Source organism: Esox lucius, chromosome 5 (genome assembly GCF_011004845.1).
Source record: "Esox lucius isolate fEsoLuc1 chromosome 5, fEsoLuc1.pri, whole genome shotgun sequence".
NCBI classification, from domain to species: domain Eukaryota; kingdom Metazoa; phylum Chordata; class Actinopteri; order Esociformes; family Esocidae; genus Esox; species Esox lucius.
This window is the reverse complement of record NC_047573.1, coordinates 17,462,817-17,489,078: the sequence shown is the minus strand read 5'-3', so window position 1 is coordinate 17,489,078 and position 26,262 is coordinate 17,462,817. Positions and strand designations below refer to the sequence as shown.

General features: G+C 42.0%; 1 protein-coding gene across 5 annotated transcripts in view; it reads right to left on the bottom strand.

The window, feature by feature from the left end:
• The window catches only part of snx29 (sorting nexin 29), a 97,306-nt gene that overhangs the window by 20,762 nt on the left and 50,282 nt on the right, over positions 1-26,262 (bottom strand). For 3 of the 5 annotated variants that reach the window (XR_003781833.2, XM_029119878.2, XM_029119879.2), the window contains exons 16-18: positions 19,136-19,252; positions 16,561-16,616; positions 12,162-12,243 (exon numbers count right to left, since the gene is read on the bottom strand). Coding sequence is in view for 3 of the 5 variants with exons in the window: in XM_029119878.2 (XP_028975711.1) it covers positions 12,162-12,243; positions 16,561-16,616; positions 19,136-19,252 (255 nt within the window). In the remaining 2 variants the exon portion in view is untranslated. The other 2 variants (XR_004575757.1, XM_034292212.1) reach the window with 2 other exon arrangements.

Below are 26,262 nucleotides of genomic sequence, written 5' to 3'. Positions count from 1 at the left end.
AGAATGGTGTGAAAAGGGAAAAACATCCAGTATGCGGCAGTCTTGTGGGTGAAAATGCCTTATTGATTCTAGAGGTCAGAGGAGAATGGGCTGACTGATTCAAGCTGATAGAAGAGCAACTTTGACTGAAATAACCACTCGTTACAACCGAAGTATGCAGCAAAGCAACAACACGCATTACCTTGAGGTGGATGGGCTACAACAGCAGAAGACCCCACCGGGTACCACTCATCTCCACTACAAATAGGAAAAAGTGGCTACAATTTGCACGAGCTCACCAAAATTGGACAGTTTCTGTTCTCGATTTCTGTTGAGACATTCAGATGGTAGAGTCAGAATTTGGCGTAAACAGAATGAGAACATGGATCCATCATGCCTTGTTACCACTGTGCAGGCTGGTGGTGGTGGTGTAATGGTGTGGGGGATGTTTTCTTGGCACACTTTAGGCCCCTTAGTGCCAATTGGGCATCGTTTAAATGCCACGGCCTACCTGAACATTGTTTCTGACCATGTCCATCCCTTTATGACCACCATTCACCCATCCTCTGATGGCTACTTCCAGCAGGATAATGCACCATGTCACAAAGCTCGAATCATTTCAAATTGGTTTCTTGAACATGACAATGAGTTCACTGTACTGAAATGGCCCCCACAGTCACCAGATCTCTACCCAATAGAGCATCTTTGGGATGTGGTGGAACGGGAGCTTCGTGTGCTGGATGTGCATCCCACAAATCTCCAACTGCAAGATGCTATCCTATCAATATGGGCCAACATTTCTAAAGAATGCTTTCAGTACCTTGTTGAATCAATGCCATGTAGAATTAAGGCAACTCTGATTAGTTCAGAATAAAAGCAGTTGGTCATACAGGAGTCCACTGCTTAGTAGTGCAATTCAAAGTAAAGAATCCACTATGGGCAAAGACATACTTTCAAAAGACCTACGAGATAAAGTTGTGGAAAGACATAAGTCAGGGGATGGATATAAAAAGATTTGAAATGCTCTATCTATTCCTTGGAGCACAGTTAAGACCATTATCAAGAAGTGGAAGGCGTGTGGCACCATCCAGACCCTGCATAGATCAGGCCATCCCTCCAAAATGGATGACCGGGCAAGGTGGAGACTGATCAGAGATACCAAAAAGCGAATGGCAAAAAAGAAGCAACATCAAGTCGTTTGAGCTTTGCCAAAAAGCACATTGTAGATTCTGACGCCAATAAGCAGTCACCATGCAATGTCTGAACTTGAACAATTCTGCAAGGAAGAATGGGCAAATATTGCACACTCTAGGTATCCAGAGTCCAAAGAGACATATTCAAAAATACTTCTGGGTGTGTGGTGGAAATTTTGATTTTCCCCTGACCCCGAACTCAAAGTAAGACAGAGTCCAAATCTCCTTCACATTAATCAGTATATTATGCTTGCAAGCAGAGACACAATGAATGTGAAACTGGTGATGGCTCTGAGGCATGTGTTGAACACAGCATTCTTTTATGTTAATGGCTGATTGGTAACTTTTCCATAAAAGGTGTAATTCAAGTAAAAGTTGGTTCCACTAAGTAATATCTCAGATAGGGCTAGTAAATGTAAACTGGCTTTTATATATATATATATATATATATATATATATATATATATATATATATATATATATATATATATATATATATATTTATTTATATATTTATTAACTTGGATATTGTACATGTAGGGTTACTGTGTGTAAATACAGCCGGAAAAATATGATTTTGTGTGTTTTCATTTCAGGCTGTATGGCAACAAAAGGTGAACATTTTGAAAGGGGGTGGTGACTTTCTGTACCCACTGCATATATATGTGACTCTTACGGCTTAAGAGGCCTCATACACAGCTTCTATTTTTACCCGTAAGAGAAGGCATAAAATACCTGTATTCGGAGCTCCCATCCCTGGTCCTTAAGTTGGATTAGTTGTTGCCTCTTTAGTTTGGGTGCTCATCTCTAGCAACTGCATTGCAACATTGTGTTCTCTAAGGCCATGATGATCTTGTCCTTGATTAAAAACATATTTAAACTACATATTTACGTCGGCTGCCTTAAAACCTCTACAGCCCCAAGTTTTTTCAGATCTGTTCAGCTTCAGTAGCTGGGAAGAAAACAACTCTTGCCTGATATCCTTGACCTTCAGCCATGAAAGTAAACACTGATTAACGTTTCAACAAAATCCTTTGCCTGCAATGAAGGATAATATGGAGATGTTAAATACTAATGTGACAAACAACCTTGATATCTAATATTAATGATGCAGAGTTTTTTTGAAGTGCCATAGTTTTTCTCAGAATGTGAGAGAGGACATAAAGCAAAGTACATGTAGCGGAGCAATAGTGCTTATGTCATCATCCCTCCCTTGTTCCCTCTCTCCTTCACTCCATCTCTCCCACTCTCTTTTGCTGTCCACTCTAGGAAACAACATTTGCCAAATTAGGCAGAAAATAGAATCCATTTGGAGGATTGCAGAAAGGAAGTAGAACGGGAGTGATAAGAGTCGATAAGGAGAGAATCTTTCCATTAAAAATATTCAGTAATAGTAACATTTGTCAGCTGCTCTCATTCTCTATCTCTCTGGTCTCTGCTATAGGAAGGTAAAGACACCCATGTCATCTAATCTGTTCTTACTGTGTCTTTAAGGAAAACTGCCTCTTGCCAAGGGCTGGTATATTTACACAAGTTAAGTGTCAATTATCATAACATAATAACATAATAAGGCTGGCTAGCCATATACAATTTTTCAAATATTTCAAGTATCATCTTTCATCATTCTCCAATTGTAATCGGTCTAGCCAACCTGCTAAATAAGTCTGAAAATGATACACTGTTTGGTGATTTTTTTATTCATACTATACTTTATTCCAGCTGGCTATCTTTTGAAAGAACATCTGTTCCTGTTCTCTGAGGGATGGAACTAGATGCCTTTAGAAATATGGCACAGGATCTCTCAAAAAACTAAGTTGAATGTTTTTGTTTTCACCAACTTACAGAAAAGTCTTTAATACCCTGTTAGCTAAAGACACAAGAAAGCCCGCTTAGACTAACATTGGAGCTGGGTTTATCACTATTTATTGCTAAATCATTGGCCCCTATTTTTTATTTAAATCTCTGGAGTTACACCTAAAGTTTGAAAAGCTGCTCATGTTCTATCACTCCATAAGGGACTAGTAAAACCCATTAACTACTGCCCAATTTCTAAATGATCTTGTCTTGATCTTGCAAATATTAGAGAATCATAAATGGGAATACACAGCTACACACATATTTTACTGAAAATGTTATACCTACTATGCATCAATCAGGGTTTAGACCGGGGTACAACACCATAACTGCAACCACATAATAACTTGAGATGTGCTGTATCATTAATAGACCTGTCAAAGGACGCATTTGATCATTCCATTTTAATTAGCCAGTTGATGTTATTAGGCCTAAGTGCTGTTGCCTGGTTATGGTTTAATGACTGTCATTATGATAGAACTCAGACCATAAGTGCATAACACTTCTATAACTGCATATGGAACAGTCGCAATATAACCATATACAGTTTCAGTTAAGGCTTACTATAACATAACTATGTTGTATGTTGTAGTCAGCAAATGTGTTTGTCTATCCTGACCCAAAACGCATGCATGGATGCGTACTTTGAAAATCCACCAGAAACCATCGCAATATAACTGTAAACTGTTTTATTTTAGACTTACTATAATGCAGATACTGATGCTTTTAGCCAGTGAAGTTTTCGTCTATAAAGAATAATTCATAACGTGTACTTCGCTTCACCTGCGAGGAGACATGAACTTGGGACCTATAGTTTACAATTCCGCTTCTCTAACCACTACGCTATTTAACAAGGGGTAGTCAGTCAGTCAGTTACTCACTCATTCACTCAGTAAGAGATATTAGCTCTTCTTGGTTGGCTCTGCTTACGCGGTCTGGCAAAAATAGCTTTAGTGCTATTATACTTTAATGCTAAATACAACAAAAACATTGTCTAGGTCAAAGAACCCAAATATAAGCAATCTTGAAATCACAAAACTGGACAGTTGGATGACTCATACATATTTTGGTATTTGGGTTGTTTACAAGTTATCATTTAAAAAACTTTAAATTACTGAATTAGTAAAGAAAATGAAAATCAAGATATCTTGGACAGTGTTGGGGGTAACGCCTTATAAAATAACACAATACATTAATCATTTAATTTTTTTACAGTAACAAATAGAGATTATTTATGTTGCATCTAGGATGGTACAATGATGATGATGAGCCTGGCTTGGTTACCCATCAAAATGACATGGTTGTTTGTTTTATAGCTTTGCCGTGCAGACTACCTAATCTTGAATGATTTATGTTAATTTGTTTAGCCTACCCCAGAACAAATTACAGCCTATAGGACAAATCACTTAGAGGTTCTGATTTGTGAGTTGTGTGTTAACTTGTACCAACCAATTGGCTGGGTAGGCTAATCCAAGTGGGCAAAATTCAACTGTAATGACTGAGACTATTCAAGCATTCATTACTTTATGATACCAGCTATTCCATTTCATATTATAAAAAAAAAAACGTTTGCCTCTTCTGAGGTGAGGCTCTAGGTCCGTACCTGCTTTAGCCTTTTGAGTGCAATGTTTTGGGGTGTTTTACGCAATGTAAGTAAAGTAATACGTTACTTTTGAAGCAAATAACAAGCCCATCAATGGTCTTCAATGATTGGCATACAATCTTTAAGAAAGAAGCAGCTGTCTTTCAAAGTGCCCTTCAATTGATCTGTAGTGACAGATCAGGATGAATAATTTTTGTACGTTGTATCAAATGGTGGGATGAAAAACTGCCTTCCCTTTTCTTGTACTCGAAAAGTGGAATAAAATGCAAAATGATCTTAAGCTTGAATGCCTCAAGCTCTTGAATACATTTAGGCCTAGTCCACACATACATGGGTATTTTTTTAAAACAGTGTTTTTCATCTTTCGTTCTTAAATGAAAATGCAAAAACACGCTGTCAAGCACTGTCAAAGAGCATGCCAAACCAACAGGCAATGATATAACCCTAACCTTAAAGCTGTGTTGGCCAATCAGAAGCCTGAAATAAGTTACTACCGGTCCCAGTAGGCTAACAACAATGAAACAAGTGTTGGATAGTGTTTTTCTGACGTCTCTTTTCCTCAAGATTGTGGGAGAGTAACTGCACATTCTGACATTACAAGCCAAAATCTCGGTTTTCCCTGTCCACAGTGAAAACAGAGTTTCTGAATATCTTCACCCTGGAAGGAGTTTTTCAAAAGGTCCGTTTTTTGTGACTTAAAACGCAGTTTCCATGTTAACGAAAGGCCACAACGTATAGAAAAAAAAACATTTAAAAAAAATACCTGTGTACGTGTGGACTAGGCCTTAGACCACTGTTGGAGTTTTTGATTGAAGTGTCTGTAATACATGGTTGTGTGTTTTGTTTTGTGAAATGTTTTTACATGCTGCAATATAATTTTTGGTAGAAATGTTATCTAATCAGTGGGGAACTGTCAGGACCCTCTATGCCCTCAGAGAAGGCCTAAGGGTAGATATAGTACAAATCGGTATAGATTTGTACCTATTATAACTTTGTTTTCATTGATTTAATCTTATTTTGTCATAATTGCATTGAATTTCTTCCGTTTGTGTTGGAAAAAGGGTAAATATCCAAGAGAAAGAAAATATCCAATCATAATTTTTCTTTGGTAGTCTCTTGGGAGAAAGTATCTGGCTGGTGTAAAAGCTCATTGGCTAGGCCCTCAGGGTTTGATTAGAAGGCACCAGCCAAAGTCATTGACTTCAATTAGAGCAGCATTTTGGAATGACATTAGAACCAACCAATAATAAGCTGTCTTGTAATAGGTGGGACAATTGTATAACGCCTCAAGGCCCTCTGGAGGGCCTAAGTATATGTCACTAATTTAGAGCCAATAGGGAGCCTCGTCTTGTTTTGTTACGTTTGAGCCTAGCTAGCTGGCTAGCTTTTTGCAGTGAGTGTATGTAATGATGGCGATGGCCCAATTGTCAGCCCTGGGTTTGATCTCAATCAGAAAATAACTTATTTTGGATTTAAAACCAAAAGAGAAGCTATACGAGCTATTGGCCATTTCACAGGAGAATGGACTTTAAATGATAATAGATCATAGAATACAGAGCAATTGTTTTCCTCTCTGACAGCATTTACTCCGTGGTCTTGAATCAATGTGAGCAGTTGTGTGGTTGAATTTATTTTGGCACTATCTGAGTAACGGTTTTGGAAAATGTTTGTTTTGTTTTGGTATTTTCTTCTTACATGGTTCCTGTTATCGACATTTGCAACCGTTGTGTACTTGTGCTGCTTCTGTGAGCCACAGCAGAGGCGTGGCTTAGAACCGTTTGACTCGGTCATCAAAGAATTGCTTCTCCTACATACTGTAGGTCTGCAAAGGATAGGTCTCAAATCATGCTCTGTATATGCAGGCATTCGAGTTCAATGTGTATGACGTAAGATCTTTTTCTGCTACTGAGGGCCTAGCTCCAAGGTCCGCTACTGTATCTTATATAACAATTTGTTGTTTTTTCATGTGTACTCTGTACAGTCTGTTAACAAAAAAAGTTGTTCTTAATAATATGCCTGTTTAAATAACTGAGGAAAAAAATATACATATTGGATTTGGCCTGTTGAATTGTCATCAGTGTTAGAGCAGTTAGTTAACCGGAGCGTGCACACAGCCATGTCACATTCTGCTCTCTAACCTCTGGCTCTCTGGAGTGGATACTTTATATTTCATCTTCATGAATACAACAAGCAAACGTAGATGACACATAACGATATTGCATCCCTGGGACATGTGAAATACTTGTGTGATGGGTTGAAGGGGTTGTGTGCACATAGACAAACATACAGCTTCACATTATTATTACGCCCCTTAGGTTAAAGGACAGCAAAATAAAACATCCTCAAGAAAGGAAGGAATTACTTTCTCACTCTGTGGTGTTGAGGCATAGTTCTAGAATATATCACTTGTGTATTATTACTCCAGGTGGGCCGATAAAAGGAAAGACTAGATAAGACTATGAGACTGTTTCTGAACTTTTAGTCTCACCCTGACAGACAATACTTGCTGTCTGCAGGAAGGGGACATTTTTATGACTGGGCTGTAAATTCAAACTAAAACACTGGGAAGGTTGTTGGTTAAACGCTACTCAAAAATGCACCAGATATTCCATCCAGTTAATGGGATTTAGAGGAGGTTGCAAAATGTACAGCGATGTTGTTCACTAATGATTTAAGAGCAAAATGTTGTTGCTCATCAGAGGATAGAACTGCAATATTAGATCAGTTATCCTCATGAAGAAAATGAGGAAAATCTGCCACAACGGTGAACAGCCTAATGAGCATCCACAGCAGCCGAAGAAAGCTGCGCTAACCTTGACTTGACCTTGCCTCTTCGTCACATGATGCCCACAACCGCCCAAGCTCATTCCCATCCCCAGAACACAGCTCATATTCAGCATAACCTCATTCTGCATTTAAACTGTGTCACCTTTTCGTATTTGTAACCCTCACACACGGATTACAGTGTTTTCTTACAAGCTCTTATGAAACAACTGGGGCTGTGCGACGATCAGCAGACGGATGAATGCTGTCACTGGATCAACGCCGTCACTCTTGCCAGAAAAACAACCAGGGACAACCCTGCTTTCAAACCCCAGAGGGAATACTGATACTCATACATACATTTGTCTAACTCAATCTATCACTTGTGCAGCTCTCACATATGCTCTCTACCTCGCCCGTTCTCTCTCTCCCACCCTCTCGCTGTCTTTCTTCCGCATACCCACTTCTTATCTCTCGCCCTCCCTCTCGCTCGCTCTCTTGAATGAATGAGTCATGAGTCAGGTTTGTTCCATTGCTCTAATGAGTACAGGAAGGACTTGGTGAAGCGAGGGAACAGGGGAAAGAGAACAGATAAACGAGAGAGAGAATTAGAGGGTAGAGCAGCCCATCGTGTTTCCTGGATCTGTAGTAAATGGATGAGTTGACTGACTCACAGTGTGGCATTGGAGATTCCCCTCGCAAGACCAAAGATCAAACAGCCTAGGGAGGCTCTGCAATGTACAGCCACTATAATTCCCACTGGACTGAAACAATGTTGGGCAGCTACTATCGCTTTCCGGCTATAACATAGTATTTTCTTATAATCCACACTAAATGCCCTGTTATTATCGTTGTAAAAATGCCCACTTCCATAGAGAATAGTTTCCAACTGTTGTGACTTGCCTAACGCTTCCTCCCGATGCAGGAAACCTGACAGAGGCAATCTTCAGAGTTTACAGAGAATCAATTAATGATGAATCGATGCAACTAAACACAACACTTATAATAGTAATGAACATTAATCACAGCAAACTGCCACTATCATCACAATCATAAGCACACAGATTCATTACCATAACTACCCTGGTCAAATTTACAGACATGGACATCATTATTATCTCAATTAGGAATTCAAATAATGATGGGCTGTGACGCACATATCCCTCCGCTGTATAGATGAAAAAGGGATGCACCTACACACACACACACACACACACACACACACATACACTCGCTCACAAAGAGTCTGCAGACTGAACTACATAAACCATCCACCAGTCCATTGTGTGAACCCTCCCAGGGTGTCAGGAAGTCAGCAGCATGTAATGTAGAGATCATTATCATCATCATCATCGTTAACACTTTTCCCACAGTGCACCTCTCTGGGGAATGAGACCTATGTGATGGGAGTGAGCTCTTGTTCGATGGGTGTCAACGAGGATCATTCAATTATGCATTGTAATGGCGGATGTATTCACCCAGTATGTGCATGTTCAAGGGCTTGGCTCTAACAATAAGCCAAAGGCTTGATTTCAATGACACACAGAGACACGCATATGCGCACACAGGCGCACTTTTGAGAAAGTGCCCACACACACACACACACACACATCTCCTTTCTCACCCGCTCTGCCTCCCTCCCTCACCCTATTGGTCTCACACTTTCACCCCTCTCCTCCTCCCTCCTCGTCTCCCTCCTCGTCTCCCTCTCCGTGTCCACCTCCCCCTCCCTCCCCCCTCTCGCTCTCAAAGCTTGCCTTTGAGGAACTGCAGTGGTATTGGTTATCATGAAATATGTGGAATTGAAATAAAAAAGGAAAAGGAAAGGGAAAGAGAGAAAAAAAAGCAGCGTTATCAAATCTCATTAGTTTTATAAAAACACAGAGAAGTTTGCAGCTGGCCTGACTTGGTTTGGAAGTTATAGGCTCAGCTGCTTTTTGCTGATCAAAGGAAACATCTAATTTAGAATAAAAGCCCAGTGAATTGAACAGCACAGGGCTTCACTTGGCATTCGGACATATTATGTCCTCTCTGTGTTTCATTTGCACACTAGAGGTAAAAGAAATGTGTACAATGTGTGTTCAACTAAGCAAAGAGTTGTCCATGAATCACAACATGGCTTTTACATTCCAGTTAGCCATAACTCTAGGAGAGTTGTGTATTTTAGTTCAACTGGGAATGTGAATTTGATATGATGGTTGTGTCAGATTCACAGAGTGGGATAGGTTTGGAGCACCTCTCTGACATAAATCCCCCACACCTCTGGGTAAGTAAAACAACTATATTTGAGAGGGAGGATGCGATGGAAGGAAGGAGAATATCTTATCATTACGAAATGCCAAAGTGCATCTATCATCTCCTGGCAAATAAAGGGCTCTTCAGCTTTTGTTATTACTGATTTCTTTATTTTCTCTGAGGCAAAATAACCTCAGAAGTGCTCCTCTGCTTGGAGGCGACAGGCACTACCTCACTCCCTTTCCCTCCCTCGGTCCCGGTCTCCCACCCTCCATCAGTCCCTCCTGCCTCCCTCACATAGTAAGTGTTTAAGAACCCAGGAACACTGGATGTTCTCCCGCAGTTTGAAGAAAAAATTATTGTCTCATTTATTTTTCCCATCACAGACATTTCTATGAAACTGTCTTTGTTGGCATTGTATACGAATGCAATGATAATGCGCAGCTGCCATTATACAGTAGTCTCTCATTCTGAAAGGAGCGAGTGGGGAAGAGGAGAGGAATCAAGGGATTGGAAGCCAGTCTGGGTAGAACAAAACCTGGGGGATAATAGTTAAGATCCTTCAGCCCCCACTCTATCCATCCCCCTCTTTCTTTCTCCCACTCTCATCCCCCTCTTTCTTTCTCCCACTCTCATCCCCCCTCACTCTCTCTCCCCCCCTTTCTACAGTATGAGCATCTCAGACCCTTGTTCTGTATGCATAGCCTCATTTCAAACAGAGGAGAAAAGTGGTTTTTAGAAAGGAAAATACAAGGAACAGAGAACAAGCAATTTGTCTTTTCCATAATGTGTTGTAATCTAGTGGCTGAGAAGAACGCCACTCTGCTCTGGCTCTCATTTCTTCCTGGGTTGCTTTTTCACTTCTCTCTTTTTCACTCTGTACAGAGACTGGTTTAATATGACGATATGCCGAAAATGCAAAAGAGACCCGGATCACACCACCAAGAAGCTAGCTAGCACAGATTAAGGATAATTTTTCTACAGCTTCCATTGACTTTTAAAACCCCAACTCTGAGCTGGAGTGTTCAGTCTGCTTTGCAAGCCTTCCCCAAAGGTTCTCACCGTTCTGCCTCCAGGTTCCAACACGTGCAGTGTCTCTGTCTCAATCTCTCTATTTTTCATCTCACTTCTGGACTCCTCTTACTCAATTTCAGTTCATCACAGAGTGAATGGGAACAGTGTTATTCTGTTCTTTTCTGCTGGGTGATAATGATTTGTTCTGCCTGGTTGCCATCATATCAACAGTATAGAACTGGCCTAGAGTTTCTGTGACCTTGTTGGCTCGTTGCAAATTGGAATGTTTCATATTTGAAATCATTTTTACACATTCTAAAACTAATTTTGTTTTAGGAGTCCAGCAGTCTATCCAGAAATACCCTTTTCCCCCATATCATACAGAGCCAACTTTGTGGCACGAGTGATCCATCACGTCGGGGTTTTAAGGCTTTTAAGAGGAACATACAAAGACCCTTACACATAGCTAACAATGGCCAAGAGTAGCCATCAATCATTCTATTATTCCATTAAACAATAGTCAAGTTTCTGTAGGCATCATTTAGAGAAATAGACCCCATGAGGACACACACCACCGACACCAAAGACTATACAGTACACAGCAACTGTTGGAGTCTACACTAGACTGTAGTTTCAAAGCACTAGTTACAACTGGTCACATTAATTTCAAAAACATTTATACACCAAACCACGTAGCAATGACACAGAGGTTCAATCCCAAATCCATAAACTGAACAACACAGCAAAACACAGACTGACCTCTTCAACTTTTATTAACTTTTTTTTTCTCCGATCATATCATGGCTGTCACATCAGCCATGACCTTTTCCTCCACAACACCAGCGTCCTGTCAGTGCTGATCAGAGGATACACATCTGAAGGCAGCTGCTTAGGCCTGTACTTTTCCATCCAGGGGCAGGTGACGTGTCCTCGCCCCACACTGCAGGGTCACAGATACAAGACCAGACTTGTATCTCGTTCAGTTCAGGAGCCAGATAATCAGCCGCAACTACAGTGCAGCTGAGGTTCTGTCACCTAACGTGTCCCATCAAATACACTGAGGCTTTACCTCAGGGGGAACCTTAAGGCGAGAGACTGAGACAACACAGGTTTCTTACCTGGTGAGGGTGCTAGCTGGGCTAAATAAACAGCAGTCATCCAGGCTAGGGCATATGCTTGGTTTACCAATAACTATTCAACAACTTAACACAGAAATTTGAAATAGTGTGAACACTGGTGTTAGGGAGTCTGTGTGTTTAGTACATAGACTCTGGTATTAGTGGATCTGTGTGGTTAGTATGATAGACTCTGGTTTTAGTGGATCTGTGTGTTTAGTATGATAGACTCTGGTGTTAGTGGATCTGTGTGGTTAGTATGATAGACTCTGGTGTTAGTGGATCTGTGTGTTTAGTATGATAGACTCTGGTGTTAGTGGATCTGTGTGGTTAGTATGATAGACTCTGGTGTTAGTGGATCTGTGTGTTTAGTATGAAAGACTCTGGTGTTAGTGGATCTCTTACCTGGTATACATGGTAGGCGTTAGCAGCACGGCCTTGCAGAAACACAGAGGGTATCCATACGTTGATGAGAGCCCGGTGAGCCCTGGGACAGGAATACAGTGAGGACAGCCATCACCATCACTACGATAACATCAATGGCAAAGCCTACAACAGACTCAAGAATTCCAGAATACCGCAAATGCTTATTTAGAGATTAGACACAGTACGGTGCATTTTCATAATATGTACAATGTACATGAACCGCTCTAACTAGGCTCAGCATGGTCTGTAGAAGGGGGCATCTATTGGGCTCAAGGAGAACCGGGCTCAGCTAGAGCCCGGGAGTGTCAACAGGTTATGCCCCGATCCCCCTCCCTGTAGCAAGTTTGGGGAAGCATAATCGAATGAGAGACATTTTGGGTGATATGTTTAGGTTCAGGGCCACAACTGAAACCTTTCTGAGATCTCTGTCAATCAATGAAGGGCCCCCTCACAACATGTGCGATCTCTTCTCATAGACACACCAGTATAATTGACTTAAAAATGGATGGTATTGCTGGAACAGGCCAATGAAATTGCCAATTTATGTTTGTCTTTTTTAGGATCCTGATTCACATTTAAAAAAGATATTGCACAAAACATTGGTAACAAATGTCTGATAAGCACTATATGGCCAAAAGTATGTGGACACCTGACCATCATACCAATATGAGGATGTTGGACATCCCATTCCAAGATAAAGGTAGAAGAAACGCACACCTTAATTGACGAGGTGCTGGCTAAAGGGTACGAAATGGAAACAAAATGAATGAAAAAGTCGAACTCAAATGTATATAATATATATTTTTTTGGGACATCCCATTCCAAAACATCAATAGCAGCATCCACTCTTCTGGGAAGGCTTTCCACAAGAATTTAGATTCTCCGCGGGAATTTGTGCCGTTCTGTCAAAAGAGCATTTGTGAGGTCAGGCACTGATGTTGCACGAGAAGTCTTGACTCGCAATCACCATTCTGATTAATCCCAAAGCTTTTCAATGGTGTTGAGGACAAGGATCTGTTCACGCCACTCGAGTTCCTCCACACCAACCTTGTCGAACCATGTCTATATGGTTGCCGCTTTGTGCTGGGTCCAAAAATACAGAGAGGTCCTTAAAGATAACCTGATCCAGAATGCAATGGACGTCATACTGAAGCGAGGATTAGTCTTTCGCTTCATCCCTCCATCCACAAAACTTTACAGTAGACACTATGCATTCCGGTAGGTAGCGTTCTCCTGGCATCAGCCACAACCAGATCCGTCCATCAAACTGTCCAATAGCAAAGTGTGATTCATCGCTCCAGAGAACATGTTTCCACTGCTCCAGAGTCCAGTGGCAGTGTGCTTTACGCCACTCCAGCCGACACTTGGAATTGATCATGTTGACATCTAAAGATGTGATATCTGGCACCAAGACATTAGCAGTAGATCCTTTAAGTCCTGTAAGTTGCGAGGTGGTGCCTCATTGGATCGGACCTGTTAGTCCATCACATTCCACAGATGCTCGATTGGATTGAGCCCTGGGGAATTTTGGAATTTGGCCAAGTCAACACCTTGAACTCATTGTTGTGTTCCTCAAACCATTCCTGAACCATTTTTGCTTTGTGGCATAATCCTGCAGAATGCCATCAGGGAATACCGTTGACATGAAAGGGTGCACATGGTCTCCAACAACGCTTAGGTTGGTGGTACGTGTCAAAGTAACATCCACATGAATGGCAGGACCCAAGGTTTCCCAGCAGAACATTGCCCAAAGCATTACACTGCCTCCGCCGGCTTGCCTCCTTCCCATAGTGCATCCTGGTGCCATGTGTTCTACAGGTAAGCGACGTACACACACACGGCCATCCACGTGATCTAAAATAAAATGTGATTCATCAGACCAGGCCACCTTCTTCCATTGCTCTGTGGTCCAGTTCTTATGCTCACATGCCCATTGTAGGTGCTTTCAGCATTGGACAGGGGTCAGCAAAGGCACCCTGACTGGTCTGCGGCTACGCAGCCTCATACACAAAAAACTGCGATGCACTATGTGTTCTGACACCTTACTATCAGTACCAGCATCCACCTTTTCAGCATTTTGAGCTATAGTAGCTCGTCTGTTGGATCGGACCACACAGGCCAGCCTTCGTTCCCCTAGTGCATCAATGAGCCTTGGCCGCCCAAGACCCTGTTGCCAGTTCACCACTTTTCCTTCCTTGGACCACTTTTGATAGGTACTGACCACTGCAGACCAGGAGCAGCCCAGAAGGGATCGGACCACACGGGCCAGCCTTCGTTCCTGCTTTTTTTTTTTTCTGCTTCTAACACATCAACTTTGAGGACAGAACGTTCACTTGATGCCTTATATATCCCACCCACTGACAGGTGCCATGATGACGAGATTATCAGTGTTATTCACTTCACCTGTCAGTGGTCATAATATTATGGCTGATCGGTGTGTGTGTTTAACTGCCTGCAGTGTTTATGTGAGCTGTTTTATTGATTGTGTGTAGCTGCACAAAGTCTTAGTAATTTAAGCCTATTGACTGTTAACCCTCATCGCTGGGCCGAGACCTCAAAAAAGGTCAAACTGACCCCACACCCAGATTTATCACAAAAAGCACAACTGTTTCAGATGTTGTAGCTTTCAAACAATTACACTTCCTGAATTAGAATTAGTATGTTCACTGTAACTTAATGTTGATTTGTAGTATCCAGTCAACTCAAGAAGTATTGGCACCCTTTATGAAATTCAGCTGAAGTGAATACAAAAAAAGAAATAAAAAACAAGCCATATTTAGGGCTCAAACATAGATATATAAATAAGATATATACATTTTCTTGAACATAATTAGTGCAAAACAATTTACTGAGCAGCAGGTTTTCCGCAAAACATATGTTTCAAATGTATTGGCACCCTTAAAGAATATTCAAAATAAAACCAAAGTGGCGGTGTTATGAAATTGTATGCTGTTTAGTTGGTCTTAGTCTCCAAGAATGGTATTGATGCCTTTTACCAGCTCATGTTTCGCTGGGGTATAAACATGACAATAACTGTTTTGCACACCTGCAGATCAACCGGTGCATTGGAGAAGACCAAAAGCAGAATAAAGATGAACAAAAAACTCCTGCACACTGTCCATATCACTTGCAATATCAAAAATAGATTTATTAATGGACAAAGTTTCGGTGAGACTCGGCCATGGATAAACATGCATCAAAATGAAGACAGAAAGAGTTTCAGGACCACAAAATAAATTTCTTACTTTAGCCATCTCAGTCTCTGGATCTGAATCCAATTGAAAACCTGTGGTCTCAACTGAGGAGCGCAGTCCACAGGCACAAACCTATCAAGGATCTTGAAATGTTCTGCATGGAGGAGTGGTCCGAGATCCCTCTAAAATTGTGCGGCAAACCTGGCAGCCTTTACAGGAAGAGAGACAGTGCTGTAACCCACTCCAGGAGAGGCTTCACAAAATATTGATTGTAGGGAGGGCCAACGCTTTTAAAACCAATGTTTTTAGAAAAACATCATACTACTCATTGAAATGTATTATGTTTGAGAAATGACAGTGTTGAAATGAAAGCCCACTTTTGTGTGAGTCCAAAATATGAAGGGTGCCAATAATTCTTGAGCAGACTTTATTTGCTGTATTCCACAACATCATACATATCTCTGGCCTTTAACCTATTGACGTGACAAATATTCTAGCTCTACCTTGCTCCCCCTGAGTAAACGAGATCAGGTGAACGCAAAATATTCCTTATATAGTCATGCACTACTTTTAACCAGAGCTCTATGGAAGACTAGTGCACTAAATAGGAAATACTGTAGGCTAGTATTTCAGACAGTTACAGTCAGGTGTTGCAGTTCTCCAGTCCTTTAGTGTGGTAATTAAGGAGCATAGCTGTTCGGAAAAGCCCAGTGATACAGTTTCTCTCCCTCCCTCATCACATACGATGAACTGTGTTCTCTATTCACCAAAGCAAATGAGGACAAGTGGTCAAGTCAGTGGTCACATCAGGTGACATGTTTTAAACCATTCCACCCCTAATGAGGCAGTGTCATCCACTGATCCGGATTGCTACAGTGCCCACAGAGACATCATTTACATCTGGCTAAGTTCTCATACCCATCAGCATAACGCCTACAGATACACTAATCCATGCATTTTAATGTATGCATAATCACTGTCCCTGTAAAAGCCTTCGAAAGAGAGAGGCATAGAGGGAAAGACCAGGAACGAGAACGGAATAAAGACATATTCCGTCTGAAAGCTAGCCTTCTTCAACTGAGGTAACAACACAGATAGGTCATGATAAGACCTCAGCTGCGCTGAGAGGCGTGATTCAGTAGAAATAGACGGAGCACATTCTAGAAGATGTGGAAGCTGCTTACGTCTCAAAATCTGATAGGCTGGGGTCGTCAGATGTCTGGCTCAGGTCACCGGGAACCTTCATTCAAAAGGAGAGAGAGAGAGAGAGAGAGCGATAGAGGGAGGAAAAAAAAAAAGAGAGAACAGAATATGGAGATGTATTGGGCGAGAGAGAAAACGCCACCATGTTACTTGGTCAGCTACCCTTCATTCATGCTTGGGTTCCGTGCCCACGGGTGTCTGGGTAGCAGGGTCGGCCAGGGCCCCCGGGAGAAGGCAGCGTCTGGTGTCTGTCTGTGTCAGTGAAGCAGAGCACCGTGACATAACTGTACTCCGACCCCCCATCCCCATCAGCCCCTCTATCACATCAACCCACTGTACACACTAGAAAACCAATTAGAGCTCAAAGCGCGTGACCTCCACAGGGCCCCTTGTTGTAGGTGATTGGGGGACGGGAGGGAGAGCCGGCAGCAGCGATGAAAACGACTTTCCCGTTGTAGCTGTGAGGGATCCCTGTAATCTGTCTGCTTCTTCTCAAATCCCAGCCCCCCCCCGATGCCCAGGGACACATGCAGAAGTAATCCTGCGTCGGTGTGTTTGTGTGTGTACGGGTTTGTTCGGGGTGGGGGGGTGGACTGGTGGGGAGGGGGCAAGGGGCAGTCAACCTGTGTCCACCCATCATGCTGGGCCAACAGATGAGGCTGGGGCTCTCCGATAAGAGGTGCTATCTGTAGCCTAAAGCAGTAGATCTTTACATTGAAAGATACAGAGAAAAATCAGATAAATTGACTGAATAGATTTGAAAACGATAAATGTAATATTAATGTGCAATAGGGATGGAACGATTCACCGCAACACAGTGATCACTGGTTATAAAATCTAGATCCAAATCCCCCCTCCAAATATGCCTCCCACTATTTTGACAGGATTGATGCTTCCTCTCCTTCAGTAACTTATTAAACTAACCATGTAAATGCATATACCAGCCATTGATTTCCCAAGCGGATAACTGTGTCCACAGAGCCTTTCCGTAATCTAATCTGTGTTTATCTATGAGCCACCCTCAACATTAAAAAGCTTTGTAATGGGAAATCATAGGCTTTATTATTTTGGTGACAACCATGTTAAATTGCTTGGTCACTGTTCCAATAGGCACTGGAGTTTAATCACCAATGTGAAGAGATTCTTTGCCAGGTTCACTATAACACTATAACATTGTTTTAGTCATTCTGCGTTAAACAGTCATTGAATTTGGTCATTTTTAGACAAGGGTAACGCTGTAACGCCATGTCAAACCCAGCAAAGAGCTTCACTGTAAGCCTGTAGTTGAGGCATGGGACTGTGATATGTTGTTGCAAAACGGGAGAATGCTGCTCTCTCTCCTCAAAATTCCAAATGGTCAAAACCATTCACTTTGAGACGTGGGTGAAATCCAAAGACGTGCTACTGCCTAATAGGTAATAAAGTCAATATCTGACAGATTACAAGCTCAAAAATATATTATTCAGCTAAAATGACAAGTTAATCAGTGGGTCATAGGGATTTCAGATTGAAAGTGGGTGGAGAAAAAGCATTTCCCCCGTAATCTGATAAAGGCTAATGCTTAGCCTGCCCAAGGCTCAGCTAAGGTGCCAACGCACACATCATTCTCTGTGTCACTCAGTCTCTGTCCATCTCTTTGTGTCTTACAAACACACACACACACACACACAGTTGTAACATCAGTTGTCCTATCACCAATCCCCAATATGAGCCAACCAATTAAATTAAAAAAATGACATTTCATAAGTATATGCTACCTTGGGTAATGAACAATATCAGGAAAATTTCCCCACGTAACACATATAATGGGTAATGTTGATAAGTGATTGGTATGGACAGTGTTCTGTCTCTGTTAGTTTTTTTGCCAAGGGGCCATCAGCCATGAGTGAGCAGACATGATTTATTTGTAAACCATCTATATTAGCATAATTTCAACTCTGTGTATTTTAATGCGTGCAGTCCCATACACCAAGCCAATGTTGATAAATGGTCCATGTCGATAAGTAGTTGTTATGGTCAATATTGATAAGTGGTTGGTTCGGTCTGTGTTGACAATAGGTTGTTATGGATAAGTAGTGTGTATGGTCAATGTTGGCAAATGGTTAGTATGATCAGGGTTGATAAATAGTTTGTATGGTCTGTGTTAATAAGTGGTTGGTATGTCAATGTTGGTTTGTCATGGTATGGCAACAACTTATCAAGTGTTCATTAGTGGTTGGTATGATCTGTGTTGAAAAAGGTTTTTTTGTGGTTGGTGTGAAAAGTGTTGATTAATGGTTGGGTAGTATGGTCTGTGTTGATAAGTAGTGGGTGTAGTCAATGTCGATAAGTTATTGGTATGGCCAATGTTAATAAGAGGCTGGGTGGCGCTGTGTTCACAATGGGTTTTTATGGATAGGTTGTTGAGGGTCAAGGTTAATAGAGGGTCGGTTGGTAAGGAAAGTGTTGATAAGTGGTCGGTATGACAAGTGTTGAAAAAAGGTTGATATGGTCAGTGTTCATAATTTTCATTTTATCATACAGCTTTATTTGATTCACAGCAGTCTGAAAACTCACAGGTCCCCTGAGGTCGATGAGTTCCTGTCTCATCTGAACGATGAGGTGGTCCTTGGCCATCAGAGAACGGTACAGACGCTCATTAAACTCGATCAGCTCGCCGTGCATCTCAGCCACCTAGGTAACACACGAACGCACGCAGGGTTAGTCACGGACCATAACGCGCATACACACAGAACGATTAGAAAAACGAGACACAGCAGAACAATAAGAGTGACACTCTGGCAAGGAAATGGGTTACAGTGAGCTAATCAGGTGTGCGCACGAGCCCACACAAACACACAGCCACCCACCCACCCACCCACAGGGCATCCAGGCTGCCGGTGACATCTACTGTCATTGTTTCTACCAGACCCGGCCTGCCACCAGTGTGTCACGAACAGAGACAGCCAGGACATGCATTCATTTGTCTGGGGACATCAGGTGTCAGGGTGGATTGAGGACAGCAACGTCTGGGTGGGACAGGTAAATTATGTGGGCCGATATCACTGACCCATCATCACCTGACCCTAATAACGAGGACAGCAACTCAAACACCCAGAGGCGCGGTCCTAAACATTGTACCGTCTCGTTTACAAAGTGAGACCCGATTTTCTAGCCTGGTGGTCTGTGACAGAAATGTTTGGCATGAAAACGGCCAAGTAATTGGCTTCAGGACCAGGCCAGTTGAAGAAGGGGTTTCTTTAAGACGGTCTCAAGTGTGTATGTTAGGAGAGAGCAAGAGAAATACTAGTTAAAAGCAATGTGTTATAAAGACAATCCATCATACAGTACAAAGTTGAGAGTGAACCTCAACTTGGCCTCCGGGGGAGGTGCCTGTAATTATCTCAGTTTAGTACTCACCTGGGTTTCTAGGTCACTGTTAATGAATGCAATGTGATTTCACATTCTAGACTAATGAATTCAAACACAGACCGCAGGATCAGGTAGAAAGAGTTGGGCATTATAATGTAAAACTTGACATCTTTGAAGGCAGCATCATCAAAACACTCCAACTTCCGCTGCTTTCACTTTGAAACGCACTCAACATTCAACTTCTCCATCGCAGGAGTGAACCTGCAGCTTCCTTGTAGTCGTCGAACTCTACAGAGACTGGGATAGACAAAGGGCATGACGGATGATCTGAACCGAACACACACACACACCCCCGTGACACACTGATAACAGAGTACATGCGCATATACATACAAACACACACACACACACACACAGCTGGCATTTGGAAAAGGGCAGGCTGGGTACCATCCGTACCAACAACACAAACGAGGTCCAACAGAGTTGCGTCACCTTTTACACTGTCCCTGTGGGGAACACACAGCAGCAGAAAAAGGATTCTAGCTATGACCTCGTAACAACAGAAATCAATGACGGAACGTCAGATCATTCTGGAACATCAACACCGTTCTGGTACCATCCATCCATTCATCACCTCTATTTATTTGTGCCGTAACTATCAAGTGGGACATTAAAAAGAAGGAATTAATTTGAAGCGTGAAATAACCTAATTAATTCTCAGTGAGAGGCAGCTAATCAGTTTGTTATTTTGTGGCCGTGCCTGCTGATTCGCACATGGGGGGGTATAATGTGCCTGCCACAGCCACGTGCTAGTGCTCCCACTTTGGTTAAACATGCCAAGAGTTCACCCACGGCTCACGCAACACTTCCAACCATGCAGCACTGGACAGGAGTAATGGGCCGAGTCACTACATTCACTAGGTGTTAATTTATATTTGAAAAGTTGTCAATCGTTCTAACTTATATCAGGCCTCTACACTAAAACCCCAAATGCATCTAACATAGAACAGAGGTTGTTTAGATCAACTGTAAGGTATTTCTGACCTACAAAACACACTCTATTAGTGGCCTATATGACTAATCTACAGAGAATTGTTGTGATGCAGGTGATCTAACACTCTTCCCACCCTCTCTTCATTCTCTCACTCTTTCCCTCCCTCTCCCTGTCCTTTCCCTCTCCCTCCCTCTCTCCCACCCGCCCAACCTCTCCCTATCCCCCCTCCACCACCCTCCCTCCCCCCTCAGGCTGACAGTAGTGTGAGGTGAGCAGCGGTGACTTGCTCTGCTGACGCTGAGCTGGGAGCTCTGTACAGAGAAGTCCCATCCTAAGCACAAACACCCACCATAGCGGACATGCAATCTAACGCAAGTAATTGGATGTGAAACGATTCTGAATAGAGTGAACGTAAAGAAGTGGAAAGAGAGGACAGGTTTAGCTTTCCCTTAGAGCGCTGGAATAACAGAGGCAGAGATGAGGGCCAAAGAAAAAGGGGGGATTGTGGGAGAAAGTGGGGGAGGGGAGGGGAGTGTGGTGCCAGTGTCTGGGGGGAGGGAACTGGTGCCAGTGCCTGGGTGCACACTGTTGCTCTCTTAGTGACTCACTTTACCCAGTAGTCTCCACAAACATGAAATGACACTGGCAGTGAAAGAGAAGCTGCAGGTCCAGGCAGGGCTTTCCACTCTACTACAATTTACACACAATTAAGTGAATTGGAAGATTTTAAAATAAATTGAACTAAATAGCACCTTATGACTCAACACCTCTTATCCGATCTAAACAATATACTATTTTTTAAATGTGTAATTGTGTTAAATACATTCAAACCCTTTTTCAGTACTACACCATTGGCAGTGACTACAGCTTTGAGTCCTTTTGGGTATGCCCTGCACCAGTTTTTTCAATCTTTGATCAGGGCAGTTCTCCCATTCTTCACTGCAGATCCACTCAAGCTCTGTTAAAATCCTCAACAATTCAACAAAAGCATTACATGTTTTTGTTTTTCATTAGGAGAGAAACAAAATATCAAACACCCTATCATATGTCTATGAATTTTCACTGAAACAGTATATTTCATTATGGTGGTACATGGTGGTCATAAAGGGGTGGACATGGTCAGAAACAATGCTCAGGTAGGCCGTGGCATTTAAACAATGCCCAATTGGCACTAAGGGGCCTAAAGTGTGCCAAGAAAATATCCCCCACACCATAACACCACCACCACCAGCCTGCACAGTGGTAACAAGGCATGATGGATCCATGTTCTCATTCTGTTTACGCCAAATTCTGACTCTACCATCTGAATGTCTCAACAGAAATCGAGACTCATCAGACCAGGCAACATTCTTCCAGTCTTCAACTGTCCAATTTTGGTGAGCTTGTGCAAATTGTAGCCTCTTTTTCCTATTTGTAGTGGAGATGAGTGGTACCCGGTGGGGTCTTCTGCTGTTGTAGCCCATCCACCTCAAGGTTGTGCGTGTTGTGGCTTCACAAATGCTTTGCCGCATACCTCGGTTGTAACGAGTGGTAATTTCAATCAAAGTTGCTCTTCTATCAGCTTGAATCAGTCAGCCCATTCTCCGCTGACCTCTAGCATCAACAAGGCATTTTCGCCCACAGGTCTGCCGCATACTGGATGTTTTTCCCTTTTCACACCATTCTTTGTTAACCCTAGAAATGGTTGCGCGTGAAAATCCCAGTAACTGAGCAGATTGTGAAATATTGAACAGGTGTTCCTAATAATCCTTTAAGTGAGTGTATATACGGCTAATCAGGCGTAAATCCTCTGATCTTCGCACATTGGTTGATAATGTTACTTATTTTACATTCTACTTCATAAAAATAACATTAACATAAAAACCATGGCTATCAGCCAATCAGCATTCAGGATTGTCCTGTGGAAGTTGGGTTGCTGTGTAAAATGTAAAGAAAAAACGAATGCAATGACGTGCAAATCATTTAAACCATGTACAAAGACAAATGATGAAATTGAGATTTAAAAAAATATATAAATAATGTATACCCACTTTGAATTTGATGCTAGCAACACGTTTCAAAACAGTTTTGTAATGCTAAAAGAAAACAGGTGGAACATCTTACAACTAATTAGGTTAATTGGCAACAGGCCAGTAACATGATTGCATCCCAGAGAGGGCAAGTCATTCAGAAGTAAAGATCGGGAGGGGTTAAGCACTCTGTGAAAGACTGCACAGGCAAATAGTGCAACAATTTAAGAATAACGTTTCTCAATATAAAATTGCAAAGAGTTTGGGGATCTCATCATCTATAGTACACAGTACTATTAAAAGATTGAGAGAATCTGGAGAAATCTCGGTACGCAAGGGACAAGGCCAAAAACCAACATTGGATGGCAGTGATCTTCGAGCCCTCAGACGGCACTACATTACAAATCTACTGTTTGGGCTCAGGAACACTTGCGAAAAGAATTGTCGTTAAACACAGTACGTTGCATTCACAAATGCAAGCTTAAATTCTACCATGCGAAGAAAAAAAACATCTAGACACATTTAAAATGGACTGAGGTGAAGTGGAAAACTGTCCTGTAGTCTGATTAATCAAAATGTGAAATACATTTTGAGAATCATGGACACCGCTTCCTCTGGATTAAAGAGAAAAGGGTCTATTCGGCTTCTTATCAGCACACTGTTCAAAAGCCAGCATCTGTAATGGTATGGGGACGCATTAGTGCACATGCCATGGGTGACTTGCTCTTCTGTGAAGGCACCATTAACAGTGAACAATATATACAGGTTGTGGAGCAACATATGCTGCCGTCCAGACCAAGTCTTTTTTGGGAAGGCTTTGCTTATTTCAGTAAGAGAATACCAAACCACATTCTGCACATATTACACAACGAGATGGATCCACAGCAAAGGAGGTCACTAAACAGGTCTGCCTCCAGTCCAGACCTGTCACCCAATGAAAACATTTGGCGCATTATGAAATACAACATGAAATACATAATACAACAAAGTAGACCCCAAACAGTTGATCAGCTGAAATCCAGTATCAGGCAATAATGGGAAAACATTTAACTTTCAAAACCACAGCAACTGGTCTTCTCAGTTCCCAAATGCATATAGAGTGTTGATAAAAGAAGAGGAGATGCACAGTGTTTAACATGCCCCGGTCCCAACTTTTTAAAAATGTGTTGCTGGCATAAAATAAAAAATGGGCATGTATTTTTCCAAAAACAATAACATTTCTCAATTTCAACATTTGATATGTTGTCTTTCTATTATTTTCAATTAAATATAGGGATAAATCATTTGCACCTCATTGCATTCGGTTTTTAGCAGCATTTTACACACTTTTAGGGTTATATAATGGAACGATGTAATAACCATCCTTAAGAAGTGTCGGCAAGATGGCACCACCAGGATATTGCAAAGCTCAGAAACTCCCTCAAAAATGTATGACAGGGCAAGAAGTACGCTCATTATGGAGTCGACCAGACACTTCTAAAAGAATCGGGCACTTCCTGCATATGCACTTCCTGCATATTACAATCAATTGCAGGTATTAACCACAGGCTGTAGTATGGGGGGCAAGACAGAAGTTCATATTTTGCAGGAGTCAAACGAAAACCATCACCCAGTACCTACTCTCCAGCATGATAGCAGCAGCATCATGCTAAGGGTGTTCTTATTTTTAGTGGCTGTGGTCACAGGGTGGACGACGAATCAAAATATCAAGAGATTTTGACAACCAAATCAACCAAGGAATGGCTTGAAAGAGAAATGTCCGGCTATGGCCCAGTCAGAGCCCAGACCTCAATCCTACAAAACATTAGGGGATTTATATAAATATGGGCACAGGATATTTCCTCGAAATTTGACAGAGTTTGAACTCTTCTGCAAATAGCGTAATATAACTACCAAATCCAGGTTGACAGACTCATCCAAACACACTTACTGCTCTTACATTCATAAAGTTAGTTACAACAATCTTCTTTTGAAAGATGATAAAGAGATTTGTCTCGATTTCAGCCTTAACCTACATATACAGCTGCATTTTCAATGCAAGGAGACACCTTAATTACAGTAATATTGTTTTTATTATAATACCTACAACGATATATAATGTATATATTACACCGATCAGCCATAATATTAAGACCACTGACAGTTAAAGTGAATACCACTGATACACCGATCAGCCATAACATTAAGACCACTGACAGTTGAAGTGAATAACACTGATACACCGATCAGACATAACATTATGACCACTGACAGGTGAAGTGAATAACACTGATACACCGATCAGCCATAACATTAAGACCACTGACAGTTGAAGTGAATAACACTGATACACGATCAGCCATAACATTAAGACCACTGACAGTTGAAGTGAATAACACTGATACACCGATCAGCCATAACATTATGACCACTGACAGGTGAAGTGAATAACACTGATACACCGATCAGCCATAACATTAAGAACACTGACAGGTGAAGTGAATAACACTGATAATCTCATGGGTGAGATATATTAAGCAGCAAGTGAACATTCTGTCCTCAAAGTTGATGCATTAGAAGCAGGAAAAATGGCGTAAGGATCTGAGCAACTTTGACAAGGGCCAAATTGTGATGGCTAGATGACTGGAGCAGAGCAGACCAAAACTGCAGCCCTTGTGGCTCAGAAATATTGAAAAAGGGAATGCTGGTACTGATAGAAAGGTGTCAGAACACAGTGCATCACAGTTTGTTGCGTATGGGGCTGGGTAGCCGCAGACCAGTCAGGGTACCCATGCTGACCCTTGTCCACTGCCCGAAAGGGACCTACAATGGGAATGTGAGCATCAGACCTGGACCACGGAGCAATGGAAGAAGGTGGCCTGGTCTGATGAATCACGTGTTCTTTTACATCATGTGGATGGCCGGGTGTGTGGGCGTCGCTTACCTGGAGAACACATGGCACCAGGATGCACTATGGGAAGAAGGCAAGCCGGCAGAGGCAGGGTGATGCTTTGGCCAATGTTCTGCTGGGAAACCTTGGGTCCTGCCATTCATGTGGATGTGACTTTGACACGTACCACCAACCTAAGCATTGGAGACCATGTGCACCCTTTCATGGCAATGGTATTCCCTGATGGCATTCTGCAGGATAATGCACCCAGTGCCTGACCTTACAAATGCTCTTTTGACAGGCACAAATTCCCACAGAGACTCCAAAATCTTGTGGAAATCCTTCCCAGAAGAGTGGAGGCTGTTATTGATGTTTTGGAATGGGATGTCCAACATCCTCTTATTGGTATGATGGTCAGGTGTCCACATACTTTCGACCATATAGCGCTTATCAGGCATTT